At 39.7% G+C, this 22,068-nt stretch overlaps 1 protein-coding gene across 1 annotated transcript; it reads right to left on the bottom strand.

The window, feature by feature from the left end:
* Positions 1–534: 534 nt before the first annotated feature.
* Positions 535–22,068, bottom strand: tmed3 (transmembrane p24 trafficking protein 3). The gene is made up of 3 exons (XM_042061072.1): positions 21,782–22,068; positions 7,281–7,526; positions 535–869 (listed from the first exon to the last, which is right to left on the bottom strand). The coding sequence occupies exons 1-3, from the start codon at positions 21,932–21,934 to the stop codon at positions 636–638; spliced, it is 633 nt and encodes a 210-aa protein (XP_041917006.1). The 5' UTR covers positions 21,935–22,068; the 3' UTR covers positions 535–635.

The following is a 22,068-nucleotide window of genomic DNA, read 5'->3' as shown; positions in this document are numbered from 1 at the left end:
CTCCAAAAAGCAATGCGTTTGTGAGTCATGGTCTGACGATCATCTGCGACAAGTTTCGTCAAAATTGGACAAACTTTATGACCTTTGATTCCTTTTAAGTGTTTTTGATTAAATCCAATATGGCGGAAGATCCAATGTGGCGGAAATTGACGTCATGGGGTGCGTTGAGTTCGGCCTCATCCAAGGATTCCAAGTATACCTCAATTTGTATGGTTGAAACTTTAAGCGCATAGATGTAATGCAAAATCTGACACATTGGGGGCGCTAGAGCACTTGACATGAAACTTAGTTAAATTAATCATATGACTATACCGAATCAATGTGCCAAATTTCCCAACTTTTTACTGTATGGTTCAATGGCAAATGAGCGTTTCGTTATAATAATAATAAGAACACATAGAATCACTATGGGTTGCCTCGCAGCTTCGCTGCTTGGCCCCCAATTATTTAACAATCACTGCATAGATCACAATCCATCCAATCCACAATCATAATCCATAATACTGCACTACAAGAGAAAACACAGGCTGCACATTTAGGAAAAAAATCTTTAATCTTGCAATATTTGGCTTAATGTTTACACAAATATGAATTAACATCTGGTTGTTGAATGTTTATCTGTGGTGATATTATATTTATGTGCTGGTGTTCACATTGATCCGTTTCTCAGTGAAGAAGCTTCTGAGCATCAACACCTGACCAATGCTGACCGCAAACAAAAAAACTGTCTCCCCGATGGACCAATAGGATACGCGTTCATGAAGATCCTCAGCCCTTATCCGGTCCTGAGCTTCACGGAGACGGTACCATGTTTGGGAGTCTGTGACCACTTTCAAGATCTCATGGATAGACAGACATGCAGATTCCATCTGAAAATACACACACACACATAGATTAGTCTAATCACTTTTTAACTATACTGTTTGACAAGATGATCCTCTAATGCAGTGCTTCCTAAACTGTGCCTTGGCACACTGATGTGCTGTGAGGGCTGCACAGGTGTAGCCTGGTTAAAACCAAACTAATTCACTTTGTGAATAGTCTGGACACTCACAATTGGGAAACCTTTCCAACATTAGCAAGGTGACGGGCGCCGCGTCGACATAGCGTTAACTTTGGTTAAGCTGGACCAATGGTTTCAATCACATTGATTTAGGGATTCCCACCGTGACTTCCTACTTCACCTAAACTTTACAAACTGACAATAGACTACAATAAAGTATTTGTACAGTTATAAATGATTTGTTCATAGTAAATAAGCCCAGACCCGGCGGCAGACACAAATTCACGGACGGGCATTACACCTTTCCAGGGGGGGCACGGGAACTTAAATTGATCACGGTAGTTTAAGCTTACACTTGACAAAAGATTCTAATATGAAAATGTAGATGCAATTGTTGTAAAATGGTGCAGCTCCTTTAAGAAAGCCCCGTGCGCAGGGATGGAGAGAGAGAAGGGGATATGTGTGTTAGAACTGAGATGCATGTGGGAAAAGTAGACGTGCTGTTGAGACTGGAGCTAGTCATATTCAAAATAATGCAAAAATAAATCCGCAGATAAAACCAAAATCCTTGTTCATTTGCTAACCACTTTCAGATAGAGTGTTAGGGAGTTAGCCCCGAAGTTACGGATAACTTCGGCCCTGGAGTGGTAACAAGCTCCCTGTTCTCCGACTAGGTCAGAAGAAAAAACAGTAAAGGTTAACGCTATCAAACAAACCCAGAAACTACTAGGCCTACTTCTACTAACGATATATAGTCTACCTGCGAGCCGATAAACCATATTTGTCATCGGATGACAGGGGTTAGTGCAGAAGTGAAGTAGACTGCGCCACGTAACCTCCTCTCCATTTAGGTGATGGACTTACCAAATGTTCCTTATTGATTAGCAACGGAATAATACAGATTTTACAAGTTTATTTTGCTACTTGCTAGATTGACAAATGTATAATATAGGCCTACATTTAATACGTGTTCAAAATCAATCTATGGGATTGGGGTTGGCTGGTGTAGCCAAGCTCGTCCAGGGCAGGCACAGATGACTTCCAGGGCGGGCCTGGCCCCCCAAAGCCCCCCCATGACGCCGGGACTGAATAAGCCTATATCTAAAATATGTTTATAAATTATTGTTAATACTTAATAATAATAAATGATGCAATAATATTTTGTTGATGAAGTAATATTTCCATTATTTAAAGGGAAACTTGGTAGGATTTCCCCCTCTGCTGGAGAAATTGTGCATTATGCTATTTCAAACTGTGGGAAATGGTAACGATAAAGCACATGGATTTGTTTACAAGCTAGCGAACGGTTAGCATAAGTTTGGCAGAACTATTACAAGGTAAGAAACATGATTTAAAACTAGTTTCTTGTTTCTCACTTCTCTTTCCGGGACTGTAGTCTCAATGTTGCAAGGTTGGTTGGTCCGTCTGAGGACGCTAGGCGCAGCGGGGGAAGTCACCATTTTCACTGGAACAGGTCATTTAACCATCCAAATGATTTCTAAACGGGTTTATTACGTTGAAATAGTTGCCAAGTTCCCCTTTAACAGTTGTTACATAAACATGCACCAATAATTAGGGTGAGGATACACATTTTATAAACCATTTCCTAATACTATAATTCATGATTAACAATTTACAAATGAGTTATAAAGTTTACATTTGCATTATTCATTTAGCAGACACTTTCATCCAAAGCGGCTAATACATGTCAATGAAATTAAAGGGCAAGGCCACATTGGTTGATGCCAGGGCTTGAACCCCCAACTTGATGGGTTACTGCATGGTAAACATGCTCCTTATCCACTACAGCAAAGTCCTTTTAGGCAAGTCCCTCCACTCGACGGCCATATAGCAACGCTTTTTGGGCACTCATCGGGCATCCTATTCAGCAGAAATGCGCGTGCACAAGGCTTCACGACACCAGTCTTGCTCCAGCAGCGAGTTCACAACACATGATTAGGAAGATGTCTTCACAACACACCATATGATTGGCTCAATGTATTCACATCACACCACATGATTGGCTCAATGTATTCACATGTCGACATTTTGCCGAGGAGGGGGTGGGATATGTGTAGCCAACGGCGTTACAAACTAGCCCCATGCATTTCTATGGAGGATTTTTTTTAATGCTGTGTCTCCTCATTAGAAAGTCTCTGACTACAGTACATCTGCCCAGTGACATTACCACAGTCAGTTCAAAAATATAATATAGATATGCGTGTTTACTATGAGCAAACCATTTTAACTGTGTGTAAACATGATTTACAGATGAGAATTAATGTAGGAATAATGCTTTACAAATGAAGAATACGGCATTTAATAATAGTTTACAGCTGTTTAATAAATGCTTAACAGTGTGTAGTAGAAGTAAACAGAAACTCTTGCATGGTTGTAGGTGTTTTCTTCTGGGTCAAGGTAGTGTAGTGGATAAGGAGCTGAACTAGCATGCAGTAGCCTGAAAAGTTGGCGGTTCGATTCCCGAGTTTTCACTGTTGTGTCAATTGCCTTTAATTTAATTGACATGTGTACGTCACTTGTCTGCTAAATGAATGAAAGTAATCTTTACAACTCATTTGAAAATGTGTTGCAAGGCATAGAAAGTCCTCACTTTACATAAACTCACAAAATATCATTAACTAACCACTTGTAACTCCTGAGTTAATCATGAGTTATAGTATTAGGAAGTGGAAGTGGAAATATTACTTCATCAAAATATTATTGCATCATTTTTTTAAAGGAACCATATGTAAGATTGTGGCCAAAACTGGTACTGCAATCACTTTAAAATTACTGTAGAGCTGTGTATCCGCCCCCCGACTCGAGGTTGCCAACATGGATGCCGAAACACTACTGACTTACTATGAGCAAATAATTGAACTGTACAAATACTTTATTTATGAGAATTAACATAGGAGCAATGCTTTACAAATGATGAACAAAGCATTTTGTAATAATTTGCAACTGGTTTATAATGGGAAAATGATTTCATTTATATGTGGTTGTTTCATAATTTATTAAGTATGAATCATGTACATACAAACATATTTTTTGGATAGGCTTATTCACTATGAACAAAGCATTTACAACTGTGTGAACGAATGCTTTACTGATGATAAATTATGTATGAGCAATAAATTACTAATGATGAACAAACCATTAACTAATAAGTAACAAAGGCTTAATACAGTAAATTATGAATTGTGTGTAGTTATTATAAAGTGTTACCAAAATGTTTATTATTGGGCAAACAAAATATTCAGTGTCGGAGTGAAGATGTAAGGGGCAGAATATAACGATGTATGTAGGCCTACCTTTGCTGTAAATTAATTTACACATTCTTCCAACTGCAATTTTTGATGTTTGCAGGCATTGCTACTACTGTTTACCACAGCCACTTTCGATCTTGAAAATAGTGTCACATCCCATCATTTCGTTGCTGATTGGGCAATTATCTTGATACCATTAATATTACTCAAGGAATGTTACACTCGCATGCAGCCAATCACACCTCAAATGTGGCGTTTTTATTGTACTATCTCTACCATCATATCTCTACTGCTGACCATGATAAAGTATAAGCTTTTCCAAAAATTCAGCCGGTTTGGAAATTGGACTAATTTAAAGGTGCTCTAAGCGATGCCACACATTTTATGTCACTTACTGCAAACATCACCTAACCAACCTCTAGCTGTCTGTGTCCTGACACTGTAAAAAAAAAAGCGCAATCTCTGTGGACAGCCCAGGCTCCAAAAACGGCAACAAAAACAACCTGGGCAAACCTAGGCCATAAAAACATAACAAACTGTTCCAGAAAATCACAGACGGAATGCGCGTTTAGGAGGGTGTGTTTGGGGCGTAACATCATTTAAACCAATGAGGATGACATCTGTCATTCCCTTTAAGGCGCGATGTCAAAGAATGCATCGGTATTTTGACAGTCAACGGCGCATTTGAAGGAGGCTGCTTGCAAGACCGTATGGAATAGTCATTCCACTAAACCATGCTTTACTAAAACCTAGCATAGCCTTCATGCATTTGCACTCGTCTATTATTTGAACTCATGTCTCTCGCCTCTCTCCTAATCACTTTTAACCAGCATTACCAATTTGCAAATGATGGTGAATAACTACTCATCATGAGATGTACAGTATTTCGTAATATCTTTATTCTAATTATGTTTCCCATCGTAATTGTGCAATTTGTAATGTTTTGCATGGACGTGCGCTGGTGTGCGCTCATAGATGATAGAAGGATGGTGTGTTGTGCACCCGCAATATGACTGTTGACAATTATAAACAACTCGCCATAGACTTCTGACCAGGTGTAAAATAGCTATTTTTAGACAATGCGCCAGGTCACTCCCTAAGTTGTTAATTGCCACACCCCTGGGCGCATGGTTTAAAAAATAAATGTGCAAAATACCAGTTAAACTTTGCGCCGGGTGGAAAACGAGTTTTATGCAATGCGCCAGGGTGCAAAATACATCCCTTCATGCCAAGTTAAAACTGAAGATGCACAGTCGGTAAGCTCCGATATCCAAAGTGGGTCATTATTATATAAATTATATAAGTGAGTTTTCCTTATTTAACAATGTAGCCTCACTGATAAGGTAATGTTGGGAAATATGCCACCTTGTGACACTGTAATGGGGAAAAACATAAAGCCGTATCAGTATATTAGCCGTTATCTCCTTAACTCCAGCCATTTTTTGCAGGTTTTTGCATTACTATGTTTTAAAGACTTTATAGAGGTCTCAAGAAAGTGCAATACTATCTTATATCCTTTTTTTAGCACAACCTAGGCAATATGATTAAAGTATTGTCATTTGATTTTAACCAACTATATACACAAACATTTATTTATTTTATTTTGGTAATGATTGGCAAAGAAAACAAATATATAGATCAAAACCTTTTTTACTATTTGAAATCATACACACACATATTCTGAAATAAATACAATACATTTTTACTACAACTATTATAGTCAGAGAGATATCCCTCCTCAAAGTCATGTTGTCAAGTCAGTGGGTGGATTACGATCTATGTATATATGGCGTTGTTGCTGATGTAGTTAATCTACCCATCCCTGGACAGGAAATTACTTCCATACAAACGTCCTATGGTCATTTCAGTTTACTTCCTGGTTACAAAACATTTTTTTTTTTACCCCGCTATTATATTTTTGCAACGTCTTTGACATATTTCGCTCATGGTAAAAAAAAAAAATACATATTTTTAAAATGACAATAACATTGGTTGTACTTCATGGTTTGGAACAACCAATTAGCTGAGCATGATCCCTTTCGATAGACACCAGCGGCACCTCCGGACAAAGAGGGTGAATCTGTTAAAGTTAGTCATTTTCCAAGGGTGCGTGCCGCTAGAGTTCTGAGGGTTAAGCAAGACAATGATCTGAAACATCCAGCCATTTCCAAGTGGGAAATAAATGGTGAAACAATATCAACATTTTAGAGTGATCCAGCCAGAGTCCAGACCTCAATCTGTGTTCTGTGTTTCTACAGTACCACATTGTATTACAACCTTTAGGCATGTGGCAGTGTCATTTTCAGACAGAACAAACATATTAGTCAAGAGCAAAATTCAACATTAACCAGAATAATTTTATTGCAAAGATTTTTTCTTTTCCACACAAAAAAGAAAAGACAAGTAATTTGACTTGGTGAAATGGTTCAAGACACATAAGAAGTATTTAAATATGGAATACATTGTATCCAGAGCATATAGTTAGGAGAATAACCAAACTTTCTAATAGGTGCATACTGTAGATGGATACACGCACGCACGCACACACACACACATACACACACAGTGGAGATGCCCCCCCCCCTTTTTTTTGTTACGTTGCTGTCTTACTTGTCGTTTTCTGTGTCTCTTATACATGTATGTATGTATGTATGTATGTATATATAAATATGTATATATATATATATAGGTATATATATATATGTATATGTGTGCGTGTATGTTTGTATGTAATTTATATATATATATTAATTATACACTTTGTCATTTGAAAAAAATTATCTTATACTTTAGCTGTCTACCTGCCGCAAGTGACTTTACTTGCTGTAGCAAGTATCAAGGTATCGGCTATAAACTTTTTTTCCGGATGGCCTAGCAGGAAAGCAACACAGAATTACGTTGCCAGGATATCAGAAGCAAAATAACTCAACTTCTTTTACTGTTTGCTTCATTGTCTTGGCACTTTTAAAAACAGGAGCTATGTCTCACCTGATAGGGTTCAAACTCACCTGAGTAAGAGCTGTTGCCCTGTTCATGTCAGGTAATAAAGGACGTTCTTCTCCTGCCCGGAAGTCCAGGTAAACTATTTTATGGGAGAAGGTGGAGAACTCATTGCTGAAGCACACTTTGTAGACACCTTTTGAAGTGGTGGTGTGTGAGAAACTATCGTACTGTTTCTTTCTTTCCTGGTATAGGACATTGTTCATGGGATCGGTCACAAAACAATCAACATCATAGTTCCCCCCAGCAATCACCTGTTTAAGAAGAACAATAAGGGGCAGTGATTACTCAGTATAACAAACAGTTGAAATTGTGATGTTCATGAATCTATCTTAACTCCTCTGAAAATGCTCTCTTCTTCACTTATGATGACTAATAGCCTTGAATTGACAACAATAATATACATTAATATACATGCGCACACATACACTAATATAATATATATATATATATATTAGTATACATGCTTTGAGGCATACACTGCTGTGTGAACAGCAGTATCACAGATTATGAATTAACTATACAAAAATGTCACTGGGCCAGAAATGGTGTCATCAGGGGTCAATCGCAGGCAGTGCCTTCCCTAACAAGTTGCTGTGCTGTGAAAAGTTTGTCTTACAAAATATGTATTTTCTATATTTCCACATTAAATGTGCAACCTTTATGTGACAGCCAATAAAAACAAATTTTGGACATAATTTGGACATATTTGCATGAAGTTACTTTTAAGAATGTAGTTGGTGCTGATTGGTCTGGTGTTCTGGAGCTGTTTGATTTGCTGAAAATGAATATGTGTGTAATGTAGGCTACAGTTAAAGGAGAATTCTGGCAACTTTTTTTAAATCTCTGTTTCTCGAGGTCACCGAGTACTGTTGGCACGGGAAAAATAAACAGGTTCGACTCTACCTTGCTTGAGTTGCTATAGCCAACAGCTAGAGCTACCAGGCAGCCACAGTAGTGCGCTCCCAGAGTGTAGTGCAGTTGAACCTGATCTGGTGCACCCCGGTGACAGTTTCCGCTAGGAAAAATGGTGCCGGTCAAAGTGACCGGCAGAGGTTTCGTTTTCCGGACATTTTGATGATATGCCGGTCAAATATCCTATTATCGCTTCTTAATTACCTAGTCAAGTTGAGGAAAACTGGAGACAGGCTATAGCTTAAAGAATGACATAATCAAGCTGAATAGAATGCAACATGTTCATTAGCCTAACTTACGTAAACATGCCTAACAAGATCTAGCCAGTATCTATGTTTTCATGGACAGCAAGAGTCCGCTTCGTTCATTGTTTTAAAAAGGCTACGTTGTTTGTTGCTGCTACCCACGTTATCTCCAGTGGTTCCACTGTTTAACTTGCACAGATGCGCACACACAAGAATGAGCGCTCACACCACTACCCCCTAAGGCTATGCCTCTTTATTTGATAACAATAAATTAAGAAATATTTCCTATTCTGGGAAATGTTTTGTTTATTTTTCTTTCGGTCCGCGGTTCAATGATACCGTTTAATTGTGCCGGAAATTATTCGCGGACCAGCAATCTCCTCGTCGAGGAGGCCCTAACCGTGCAGATCATAGACAGAGAAAGCATAGGCCTACTGTATGCTTTGGGTACAGAACACAGTTGCAGGTCCAGTGTACACGGAGAATGACAGTGTCTTGGAGCGGCCACAACCCCGCAACTCCACTTCCAACGTCATGATTCCGACAGATAGGGGAGCGCGGGGCACAAAGTAACGCGGACTTTTTCCCTAGTTGCTATTGGTTAGTTAATCACATTACTATGAGACGGTGTTCCACAAATTTTCAGTCAGTATGGACGTGTTTCCACGTAGATCTCCAGCAAAACGCCTTTTGAAGACATCAACGTAAATGTCTAGGTGGTAGGCTACTTGTCTTTACATTACGGAGTTGTGCGTGCAGCTCACTGACTCCAATCTTGTATCATCTTAATAACCGTCTTGTAGGCTAAAAATGAACACCGTTTTGAAACATGTAGCCAACTCATAGCAGGAGCTTATCTTTACGTTAACAAACGTGACCCAGCGGGGTTAGTTGTAACGCGCTGTTACAACTAAGCCACTCATACTGTACAATGATGTTGCAATACAAAAATGTGCGCGTATTAGTGCTAGTTTAGTTAGTTTTTGTGATGTTTTGCATTTTGCCTCATGTGTTTTCAGGTTTGAGGGCTTTTCTTGGCAGGATTGACCTTGGTTATACTCTTTGCTTCCATTGGCGCATATTTCTCATGTTATTTCTCCGTATAGAAAATAAAGTCAATTTTCGACACACGTCTGTAGTTAGTTCATGACTTATGTATCATAAATAGTCAGATCCTATTCTATCATACACATTCAGATACATTTATTGAATTCATTTAATTAAAAACAGCCTTTTGAATGAGTGTTACAACTAACCCCGCATATCACAGGTTGTAACATTTCACCTATCGCCACTCTCGGTGGAATTGTAAAAGAACAGTAGCTCCTACAAACAAACTTCCAGTGCATATGTGTAACAGAGATATGTATGTTGCTTGTTAACTAGTGAAACTCAAATGATTTTAGAATTATTTAGCCATAACCAAAAAGTGTTACTTTGTGCCCCGCGCTCCCCTACGCCCGACACTTATGCTTTTTATCTGGTGGTGGTGGAGTTGACCGGACATCTGAGGCTTCAGACGTTACCAATTTATCATCATCATCGCGTCTGGCCTCTAAAAAAACTTTTAAGGCTAGTCTGCCTGGGCCTGGCCATGTTTGAACCGCCTCATTTGTTCGTTGTTTAACATGGACGTTTTAAGCGCGCGCTTCCTATTTGAAATGTTTCCTACAGTATTTGAAATGCAGCATAGGCTATGCGTGTTGTTTAATAGCTTTCAAAAGGTAGAGCCTGTACATTTAAAAACATAGCCAAAGGACGTATTGCTTTAATATAGGCTTGCATTTTAAGGCTTATTCTCAAATTCAGATTGCGTTAGGGGGACGGGATTATTAGACAATTTCAACCGGACAATTTGACCGGAGAGATTTAATTTTGTCGGAAACCCTGCCCGATGAATATCACCGGAGAGTGTAATTCAGCCATCACAATTTGCCAAACATTTTGGTCTTAATTTTCAATTATTTTTTATGTATTATCCCAAATGCCAGACACTCAAGTTGTAGAAACATATATTAGCTGAGCTCACACACCTATTTTCAGATGATTATAGAATATTCAAAGGACAAAGCATTATTATGTCCACCATGTCATGGACATATATATATTATCAGTAAGATGAAACTGACTTTTTTTTTTTTAAAGATACAAAGTCCCTTTCTAAAAGAGGGTTATACATTTGCTTTAAGTTTTAAATAAATAAAATATTTTACATAAACCGTTTTTTTTTTTATTCATACAGTTCACACATACTTTTTTTAAAATAGGGGGAAAACTTTGATATGGATAGGCCTACACGGTTTTATTTGCATGTTACTTAGGGATGAAATGCTGTAGATTTTATATACCCTATTTTCCGGACTAAAAGTCACACTTTTTTCATAGTTTGGCTGGTCCTGCAACTTGTAGTCAGGTGCAATTTATATATTAATATATATATATATATATGTGTGTGTGTGTGTGTGTGTGTGTGTTTTTAAATGTTTGTCAGTATGAATTGACCCTACACGAACCATGACGCTCTGGTCGCTCAAGACGGACATTTTTTTTTTTAAATCTGGCGCTAGTTAGCCGATGCTACAAACAGGTTTTCAATGGGGGTCCCTCGGGAGATTCCATGCATTTCCACGGAATTATTTTTGGAATCTGATCCCTTATCATACCTGGTCATTCGTACTCGTCGCTCGCCTTATCGTGACTAAATTGAAGATGGCGGCGAACGGTAAACTTCCTGAAGGTACTGTCTGTATAAATCGTCTTGTAAATAAACTACCAGTGCTTTTTCAAAGTTCTCAATATCTCGTTTTAAATGTCAGGGCCCTCGGAAGTCTACCAATGAAGTGTGGAGCTACTTTGAGCCTACTTTGAGAAAACAGTGATTTTATTTGCATGGCTAGCCCGATACCCGAGGCACCCCCATTGAAAACCAGTTGGTAACATCAGCTAACTAGCGCCAGATTTCAGAGTGCAGGGGACAAGCCGAGAAGAGCTATGAGACAAAAGTTCACACTCGGTATCATGTTTCAACACACTTTAGGTCAATATCACACCGAACTTCTCCTTTAATTAAGCTAGTTTTAGGTTGTACTAGGCTAGATAGTTTTAAGCTAATGTTTTTGTGCTTACCATCCGTGGCCCAGTTTACATTCTGACTTAAAATTCTGGAGACTGTAATTCTGGTTATACCATGGTCTAGGTTGAAAAGGGTGTCGTTTAAAAAGTGATTACTACACCTATGAAGTAGATCGGGTAAAAAGAGTTTAATCGCCGTTCCATATCAATGCTTATTGGTAACTATAACAACGATATTAGGATGACGGTTGAGCCTGGAGGCAGGCTTTGCAACAATGGAATCAACTGTAGACAGCTGAATAAAACTAACGATTTTAGCTCTAAAACTCATTTAGTATTAATAATTGATTTCATATTTATTTGTTTCGTAAATGACCATGGTATAAACGGGATAATGCCCTTCCATTATCAGAAATAAATGGACTTCGCGGTAGCAACCGTTCACGCCTCCGCGGCGTCTATTTCTGATAATGGACACCTCGTCGGGCATTATCCCTTACTTATCTAGGGTGATCTGCTGAGTTAAATATCATTCAGCAAAACACGAGAGCCTAAAGTTTAACGGGGTAGACAAGGCAAGGGAATGCCAATTCTGCTGGTCCAGAGTGAACAGAAACGTTGTTGAGAAATGTGTCTGATAAGATTCAGTTTCACTTGCGCAGACGCGCACACAGTCCCGGCGGCATGGGGGGGCTTTGGGGGGCCAGGCCCGTCCTGGAAGTCATCTGTGGCCGCCCTGAAAGAGCTTGGCTGCTCCAACCAACCCCAATCCCATAGATTGATTTGACGGGAACACTTATTAAATGTAGGCCTAGCCTATACGTTTGTCAATCTAGCAAGTAGCAAATAAAACTGGTCAAATCTGTATTATTCCGTAGCTAATCAATCAGGAACATTAGGTAAGCCCATCACCTAAATGGAGAGGAGGTTACGTGGCGCAGTCTACGTCACTTCTGCACTAACCCCTGTCATCCGATGACAAATACAGCTTATCGGCTCGCAGGTAGGCTATATCTCATATCGTAGTTAGTAGAAGTATGCCTAGTAGTTTCTGGGTTTGTTTGATAGCGTTAACCTTTACATTTTTTTTCTTCTGACCTAGTCAGAGAACAGGGAGCTTACCACTCCAGGGCCGAAGTTATCTGTAACTTCGGGGCTAACTCCCTAACACTCTATCTGAAAGTTGTTAGCAAATGAACGAGGATTTTGGTTTTATCTGCGGATTTATTTTTGCATTATTTTGAATATAACTAGCTCCAGTCTCAACAGCACGTCTACTTTTTCCACATGCATCTCAGTTCTAACACACATATCCCCTCTCGCTTTCTCTCTCTCCATCCCTGCGCACAGGGCTCTCTTAAAGGAGCTGCACCATTTTACAACAATTGCATCTACATTTTCATATTGGAATGTTTTGTCAAGTGTAAGCTTAAACTACCGTGATCAATTTAAGTTCCAGTGCCCCCCCTGGAAAGGTGTAGGGGAGACCGGGTATGGTTGTAACATGGGGGGAGTTGTAACATCACCAATTCCACCAATCAGGGATAAGATATGAGCCATGTGACAGTTTCTGACTGCTCAGACTCCCTTAACGATCACACATGGACATTTTCAAGTTGTTAGTGCCATTTATCCCGGAGTAAGGAGAAAAATTCAACATCTGAGGTAAGAAAGTAACTTTTTTTTTTTAGATTTATTTTTTTCTAGTGCTTTTACCATTGTAGATACAGTTGTATGAGTTACATCAGGTCAAACTATAGTTTCTCTAGTAAAGAATGGTGTAGCTCTCTCTTGCTAATGTCAAAGCACCATGCTAATACAGCTAGCTAAACAATGGATGACAGTGGTGGGGTAGGTTGTAACACAATTTTTGAATATGTTAAAACCTGTGGAATGGGGCTAGTAGACCCATTTAATGTCTATTTAATTTCATCTTTGTGTGTGTGACTGTTCAGCCCTCTCTCTCTTTCCATGAGAGACACAAATACATACACACACAAAAGTATAAACGCTGTGGTTTTTATATTTAGTTTAAAACTTTAATATGATCTTCATTCTCTATGTGAAGAACGGATTGTATGGTATAACAATATGTTGGTGAATATATTTTCACACCCTGTGTACCCTGTTTATGCAATAAATCAGTATATCAAATGGAATTCCATTGTTTTTCTGCATTTTTTTTTACCTGTTACAATCTACCCCAATAGGTGTTACAATCTACCCCAGTAGTGGGGTAGGTTGTAACAAAGGTACACACTGTATTTGTCATAATCTCACAAATTCTGTAATATAGTTGAAGAGATTTAAATGGTTGCCACTTGTAGTAGACAAATGTGGGTACTTTGCCAAAAAGTTCCAGAACTGTAGCTTTAAAAGAAATGGTAGTTTTAGGTGCTGAAGAAAAATGTGTTACAACCATACCCGGTCTCCCATGCCCGTCCGTGAATTTGTGTCTGCCACCGGGTCTGCGCACACAGACATTGAATGAGCGCTCACATACCCCCCAATTGTAGGCTATGCCTCTATATTTGATCACACACAATTAAGAAACATTTCCTAATCTGAAAAATATGTAGTTTTTTTCGGCCAGCGGTTCTATAATAGTCTACCATTCATTTGTGCTGCAAATGATCAGACATGTGACAGAAGCATGGGCATAGCCAGTAACTTCGCTGCTCTGCAGACTAGCAATCTCATCGGAGAGAAGGCCCTAATGCTGCAGATAATAGACAGAGAAAGGCAAGCATATGCTCAGGGCACAGAACACAGTTGCATGTCCAGTGTAGCCATGGGTCTGGTGAAAATAGCCTACTGAATGCAGATGGCTACAAGCTCACGCTACTGAAGTAAAATACAAATACGTGGAAAATTTACTTAAATACAGTAACAAAGTATTTGTACTTTGTTACAGTTCACCACTGTGTAAGGCTGCGTATACAAATCCGCTTGGAGCTCCAGTGGAATTTTGATTTGCGACGAGAATTCTCGGTCTAACCGTTGATGTGCCGTGAGAAAGGTTGGAAATAGGCACCCACCAGCCCAGCACTAAACTCCGAGCGTGGTAAACGAAATCGGATATTTCAGGCATTAAAAGCCCCATATGTTGTTCAAATCTACACACCTATGGCTACTTAAAAATGTAAGGTTCATTTATCAAATGTTATTTTGAAGTATTAAAAAACATCATTGTTTTAGAATTTTCGAATGAAAGGGTTGGTACCACCCTAGCTCACTTTGTGGTATTGCGGGTTGGCGGGATCAAGCCCGGGTGTGTGCAGGGCTGGACTGGGCCGTCATCCAACAACTCAACGACCCAACTCATACCACCATCATTCAACAACTGATGCAGTCCACACCTTTACTCTTCGTCGTCAAGAGGTTGTGGAGGTTGAGCCCCTTGTCAGAGAAATTAGACAAAGATGGCCAGCTCCCTTTCTCAAAGATGAGGTAAGTATCTATCTATAGTATTTATCTCTCTGCATGTCTGTGTATGACTATCTGTCTAACTTTGTCTATCAATATGTCTTTTCTGCACATTGTTTATAAGCTTAAAGGAAAGCTCCGGTCATGGTCAAATCATCATGTGTAAAGTTAAGCGTAATGATGGCTTTGTGATGCTCTAAGGCCGTTTTGCTTCCTCTGGCTCAGGAAACCTGTGGCATTAGAAGGGGGAAATAAGATTCAGTCAACTATTTGGAAATTCCAAGAGCATCATGCCATCCAAAGAAATCCATAAATATGTTCAGTTTGTAAACTGAAGACAATTGCCCTATAAGGAATGGGCTAAGATTCTTCAGGAATGCTACCAGAGCTAGTGTCTGGTTTGGCTTTAGCAGTGGGTCTGCTATTTAGTCTATGTTGTACCAAATGTTCATGTTCTTTTTCCTGCTGACCGCACAGTGGCCATCTCAATGAAAATGGGAAATTGTGTCAAATATTGTCATTCTTTCTGTATTTCCATGTATGCGCAGGTAGCAGACATCGCAGCACATTGGAGTAGAATAGCCCCGGAAAGACTGCCTCTTTTCTTCAGGGAAGAGTCTGCATGCCTTTTCAGGAAATGCCTGGTAAATGTCATCAATGCATCTTTGGCACTGTTATTTATATGCTCTAGTTTTTGTCTCTCCACTCCTGTTCATCAAGTTCTCAACCCTCTTCTTCTGACTTCATGCTCCTCTCCTCATGTCCTCTTTTATTCCACCTGTCCTATCTACAACCTTCCCCCATCATCTCCTCTCCTCCCCTCCTCCAGCCATCATCATCTCCTCTCCTCCCCTCCTCCAGCCATCATCATCTCCTCTCCTCCCCTCCTCCAGCCATCATCATCTCCTCTCCTCCCCTCCTCTCCTCCAGCCATCATCATCTCACTTCTCCAGCCTCCTCTCCCTTCCACTCACAATAAACTCATTTTACCTAAAAGGAGAATTGCAGCCATTTTCAACCCATAAGTATCTTGATCAAAGCAGCTAAAGATAACCTATGAAGTTTCTCTTTCAGTTTCTGTTGCCTTCATAGGTTAGCTTTAGCTGACAGATCGATATTTGGTGTACATTGTATCAAATTCTTTCGGTGACCTCAAACAACAGGGCTATGGACTAAAATGGCCTAAAATGGACTAAATTAATAGTAAATAACTGTTTTTTTTTAATATTCAAATGGCCTTTGAGAACTTCATAGCCACCAATGAATGAATAATGGAAAGGGTATCCCCAGCTAAGGGCTATTGAGGTCAATGGTTACAATATAATTTCTAGTACATAATTCGATATATATTTGGCATTCTTTTCATTTTCAAGATGTTAGGAATGTCTTATTCTTTTTAAAATATGTGAAGTAAAATATTGCCATTCCGTTCCTTTCAAGTATCAGAGTAATGCCTTGTAAAATGCTATGTTGTGTTTCACCTGAGGGGGCGCTAAAATCAATTTTTCATTGTAAATGTTTATTTTTGTGTTCCCAAAACACCTGTAACTACATGCATTTATTCTGTGAATGGGACTTGAGACAATATTGGTACTTTACACACTAAATGTCCATATACTAGGGCCAAAACAACCAGTGGACAAAAAGAGTATTACATGTGCACTGTTAAGACTCGGCATAGAGAATGAATGGGGGAAATTACGGAGGTTATAGTTTGACGATGTCGTACTCCCGTGCGGGCCAGATGCTATATACCACGGACATGTTTTGGGGGGCCACCCAAAATGAGGTGGCGGGCCGTAGTTTAGGGACCACTGTTCCAAAACAACAATTTTTTTTAACACTTCAAAATAACATTTGCTAAATGAACCTTACATTTTTCAGTAGCCATAGGTGTTGGAATTTTGAAATGTCAACGTGACGTGATGTCGTGCAACGACGTGATGCAATCGACTCCTACAGACTTTCCCCTAAAGATGCCAGCTGCAGCAGCAACATTTCCGGAAAGGTACTTCCAACCTGTTAGTAAGCTAGGGTTTGCTGTTGCATACAACTTCATTTAAATTTCGAAAGAAATACTGGACTATTTTTTTTTTTTTTTTTTAAATGGCGACGAAATTGTGAATTTCCAGAGCGTGTTACTCCACACTCGGCAATCGACTCCTACAGGACTTTCCTCTAAAGATGCCAGCTGCAGCAGCAACATTTCCGGAAAGGTACTGGCTTGATGAAATTCATTCTGGACTCTCTATCCGACCACATAAAGACCTCGAGATACTTCGGTTTGGCTTTAGGGACCCTCTACTCACTACCACGTAAGTGTAATGTTGTTTGGAACTGTAGAAGAGGTATAAAAATAGCGTTTTGTAGCGGCGAAATGACATGCCCTGGTCACTTCCAGGCTAACGAGTTTTGACTAAAAACGGTAAAATCGAACTTTCTCAAAACACATCTGAATGACATGATTTTGATGTCAACTCAACGTATGTACTCCCAATCATCCGTAAATTGATTTAAAGTGCATTTTACTCCGGATAATTCCTTTAAGTCCCATTGTACTGAATTTTGGTTGCAGTTCCACCAGAATTCCACTGGGGGCGATCACCATGAGTGCAAAATGAATGGAAGTCAATGGAGCTAGACGGCTAAATTTGTCTCTTTCACCTGATTGTCGTTGAGAAATCTTGAGATTTGATTGTAGTTTGTATAAGTTCAACATGGGTTATAGGTCAAAAGTTGAATGAACGAGTACTTATGCCCTTTTGATTCCTTACAAGTTGGGTCGTTTTTGCCCATAACACGCTAGCATTGTGCTAATGAATGATGTCATTGACAGGTTTGAAAGGCTTTTTAGAACAATTAAGTGACTTTAATAAAAATATAAATATAATACTCCACCAAGTGTATTTTTATTTGCCTCTCCTTTCAAATACAATATTCAAAATATAGCCGCAAGCAGCAATGGCGGGCCCGAGCACCTGCGGGCCGCAACCCGTAACATGTCGTCATCCAACAAAGCACCAACGTGGTGCGTTTGTGAAATGTACATATTTGATGTGTGTGCTATTTGTTTTTGTATTTTATTTTCTGCCACATTTACTTGCTTGGCCAGGTGGGGGCGCAATGCAAGGCAGGCCCATTGGGTGTCATCATAATCATAATATATATATTAACCTGAGAAATTTCAGACAATTTCTGATACACTTTTTGGTTGGCCAGATGGTGGCGCTATGTTAGGCATGAAAATTACACATGTGAATATCATCACAATAATGATATCCAACATTTTTGGAAACTTTCAGATCAATCACTTAAGGCATTGCCCATTTCTGGCACATTTCCTGCTTGACCAGGTGGTGGCGCTATGCCAGGCAGGCCCATTGGGTGTCTGGATATCATCATAATCATAATATCTATTAAAATGAGAAGTTTCAGCACATTTATTCAAAGCATAGAGCATTTCTGGCACATTTCCTGCTTGGCCAGATGGTGGCGCTATGCTAGGCTTGTGAATAACGAATGTGAATATCATCACAATAATGATATCTGATATTTTATAAAGTTTCAGATCAATCACTTAAGGTATTGTCCATTTCTGGCACATTTCCTGCTTGGCCAGGTGGTGGCGCTATGTCAGGCAGGCCCATTGGGTGTCTGGATATCATCATAATCATGATATCTATTAACCTGAGAAGTTTCAGACCATTCATTCAATGCACTGTGATTTGACACATTTCCTGTTTATGTGGTGAGATATTAAAATCATATCAAATATATAAGTTATCAAAAATCCCTTCACAATTTAACATCAGCGACATCTTGGCATAATATGTGCCAAATTTCAAATTAATCTGACAAACCGTCTAGGAGGAGTATGTTCAAATTGATCATATGGCATCAGTATAATTGTCATTCTTTCTGTTGCCAGTTGGTGGCGCTATGCCAAACATGCATTATGGGCATGTGAATATTATCATTAACATGGTATTCAATGACCTCTGAAATTTTAAACATTTCAAGCCATGCACGATGAATTATGACACATTTACTGTTTGTGTCGAAGGGTATTAAAATTCATAATTTCGCCATTTCGTCAAATTACAACATATCAAAAAAAGGCTTCACAATTTAGAATCAGGAACATCTCGGCGTCATGTATACCAACTTTGACATGAATCGGATCAACCATCTAGGACGAGTACGTTAAAATTGATCATGTCCACAACGCACAAATTCTCAATTACCTCACTTCCTGTGGGCGTGGCTAATGGCATGTTAATACAAAAGTTGTTTGTTTTTGGGAGTTACATACACCCACCAAATTTGGTGTGTGTATCTAAAACTATATGCCAACCACAAGTCACAGTGACATAAGGGGGCGCTATGGAGTTCCTGGGCAACGCCCGGTGCCAAGCTTGTATCCCTGTCTATTCACTGTATCACTTGATGTGTGCGCCAAATTTCATGCGTTTTCACCCATGGGAAGCACCTCTTTTGGCATCATGATTCATCACATATTTCATCACATATTAGTCTGCACAAAATCCCAAATACCTCACTTCCTGTTGGGCGTGGCTAATGCATTGTACATACGAAAGTCGTTCATCTTGGGGAGATACAGACACCTACCAAATTTGGTGTGTGTAGCTGAAAGTATATGCCCACCACGGGATCAGTCATCTAAGGGGGCGTAAGGGGGCGCTAGCGAGTCTCTGGGCCATACCCGGGGCCAAGCTTTTTTACCTAGCTGCTTTGTGTGACACCTGATGTGTGTGCCAAATTTCAAGATTTTTCGATTATGTTAACCAACTCAAAATATTTGCCAACAACGGGATCAGTCACCTGACGGGGCGCTAGCGAGTCCCTGGGCCACGCCCGGGGGTCAAGCTCTTGTACCTAACTGCGATGTGTGACACCTGACGTGTGTGCCAAATTTCAAGAGTTTTCGACCATGTTAACCACCTCAAACACAGTAAAGCAAAAAAGTAGAATAACAATAATAATAATAAATATAGCCGCAAGCGGCAATGGCGGGCCCGAGCACCTGCGGGCCGCAACCCGTGACATTTCGGAACCCAACAAAGCACCGACGTGGTGCGCTTCTGAAATGTACATATTTGATGTGTGTGCTAATCTGATTAATCTGATGCATCTGAAGGTGATTTCCGACAGACGTGGAAAAAACACATTCCTTATCTTGCCAATTGGTGGCGCTATGTAAGGCATGTTAATAAAACATTTGAATTTCATCATCATGATATCTAATTTTGTGTAAAATTTCAGATAAATCAGTCAAAGCATTGAACATTTCTGGCACATTTCCTGCTTGGCCAGATGGTGGCGCTATGCTAGGCATGTGAATTACACATGTGAATATCATCACAATAATGATATCCAAAATGTTTGTAAACTTTCAGATCAATCAATAAAGGCATTGCCAATTTCTGCCACATGTTCCTGCTTGGCCAGGTGGTGGCGCTATGCCAGGCAGGCTCATTAGGTGTCTGGATATCATCATAATCATAATATCTATTAACCTGAGAAGTTTCAGACCATTCATTTAAAGCATAGAACATTTCTGGCACATTTCCTGCTTGGCCAGATGGTGGCGCTATGCTAGGCCTGTGAATTACGAATGTGAATATCATCACAATAATGATATCCGATATTTTATAAAGTTTCAGATCAATCACTTAAGGCATTGTCCATTTCTGGCACATTTCCTGCTTGGCCAGGTGGTGGCGCTATGTCAGGCAGGCTCATTGGGTGTCTGGATATCATCATAATCATGATATCTATTAACCTGAGAAGTTTCAGACCATTCATTCAATGCACTGTGATTTATGACACATTTCCTGTTTATGTGCTGAGATATTAAAATCATATCAAATATATAAGTTATCAAAAATCCCTTCACCTAAGGGGGCGTAAGGGGGCGCTAGCGAGTCCCGGGGCCAAGCTTTTTTACCTAGCTGCTTTGTGTGACACCTGACGTGTTGACGAGTTTTCGATCATGTTAACCACCTCAAAAACAGGAAAGCAAAAAAGTAGAATAACAATAATAATACTCGATAATAATAATAATAATAATAATAATAATAATAATAATAATAATAATCCTTACAAAAACAATAGGGCCTTGCGCCCTTCGGTGCTCGGGCCCTAATAATAATAATAATAATAATCCTTACAAAAACAATAGGGCCTTGCGCCCTTCGGTGCTCGGGCCCTAATTACTTGCCAAAAAATATATATCCCGAGAAAAGTGGATTTTGAGGGGTACATGTACAGCTCCATAGACCTCCATTCATTCAGCACTCGTGGATGAGCGCCCTCACGTGGAACCAGAGTAGGTACTGCAACCAGTTCAGAAACCGGAAGTTTTCCGAGAGTGGAAGTTCTCCCCTTATTAGACATTCTCTGTCTATATTCTTTTTTGTAATAGGCTACAGTGCCCCAATTGGTTTGGAGGACTCAACTTCCATATTTTGTCAAACTAACTACCTATGACGATGGCTATAGGCTACACTGTATTTACAACTAGCCGAGCCCGACAAACGCCCGCCTGAAACACAACTAATGACCGGAGAGTCGGGCACCATGAACATTCAGCATTACTTTTTTTAACATTCAACATGGTTATAACATTCAACATATCATTGTTATTTATTATACTAAAAGTAGTTGCATGGTCTGTTCAAGGCAAGCTCATCTAAGTCGTTCCAGTAGCCTGTAAGTTAACGTTAGGCCTAGAATAAAAGGCATGTTATCACCTAGACTAGCCTACCTGACGTTTGCATGACATTACCAACATTCTAGATGAAAACTGCATAAGAGGCTAAGCTACTTACTTGAAAGTCTATGTCAAATTTCACTCCGCTCTCGAGATCTTCGTAAAAACACTGCTTCTCGTTATCAGGTAATTCAAAAGTAAATTCCGTGCAGACAGCGAAAGCGATGAACAATGTCAGCACCAGCAACCCCCGACAATGCCCCCTGTTCATGGTTTACGCGATCCGGTCCTTGCAAATGCGATTATTATTTTTGTAAATAAAAAAACGCCAAACTTTAAGCACTATCAATGTGCCTGACGTGGCATTTACCCATACGTTACCAGAGGGCGTTAAGGGGGAACTGA

The sequence above is a fragment of the Alosa sapidissima genome, chromosome 14 (assembly GCF_018492685.1).
Source record: "Alosa sapidissima isolate fAloSap1 chromosome 14, fAloSap1.pri, whole genome shotgun sequence".
Lineage (NCBI taxonomy): Eukaryota > Metazoa > Chordata > Actinopteri > Clupeiformes > Clupeidae > Alosa > Alosa sapidissima.
Note: the sequence above shows the minus strand (reverse complement) of the source record. Positions and strands in the feature narration are given on the sequence as shown.

Coding starts and splice junctions, on each gene's coding strand:
- tmed3 (XM_042061072.1), bottom strand. CDS start 21,934: ATGAACAGGGGGCATTGTCGGGGGTTGCTGGTGCTGACATTGTTCATC. Junction 7,527..21,781: donor AATTTGACATAGACTTTCAA/GTAAGTAGCTTA, acceptor CTTCTTAAACAG/GTGATTGCTGGGGGGAACTA. Junction 870..7,280: donor GGGCAACAGCTCTTACTCAG/GTGAGTTTGAAC, acceptor GTGTATTTTCAG/ATGGAATCTGCATGTCTGTC.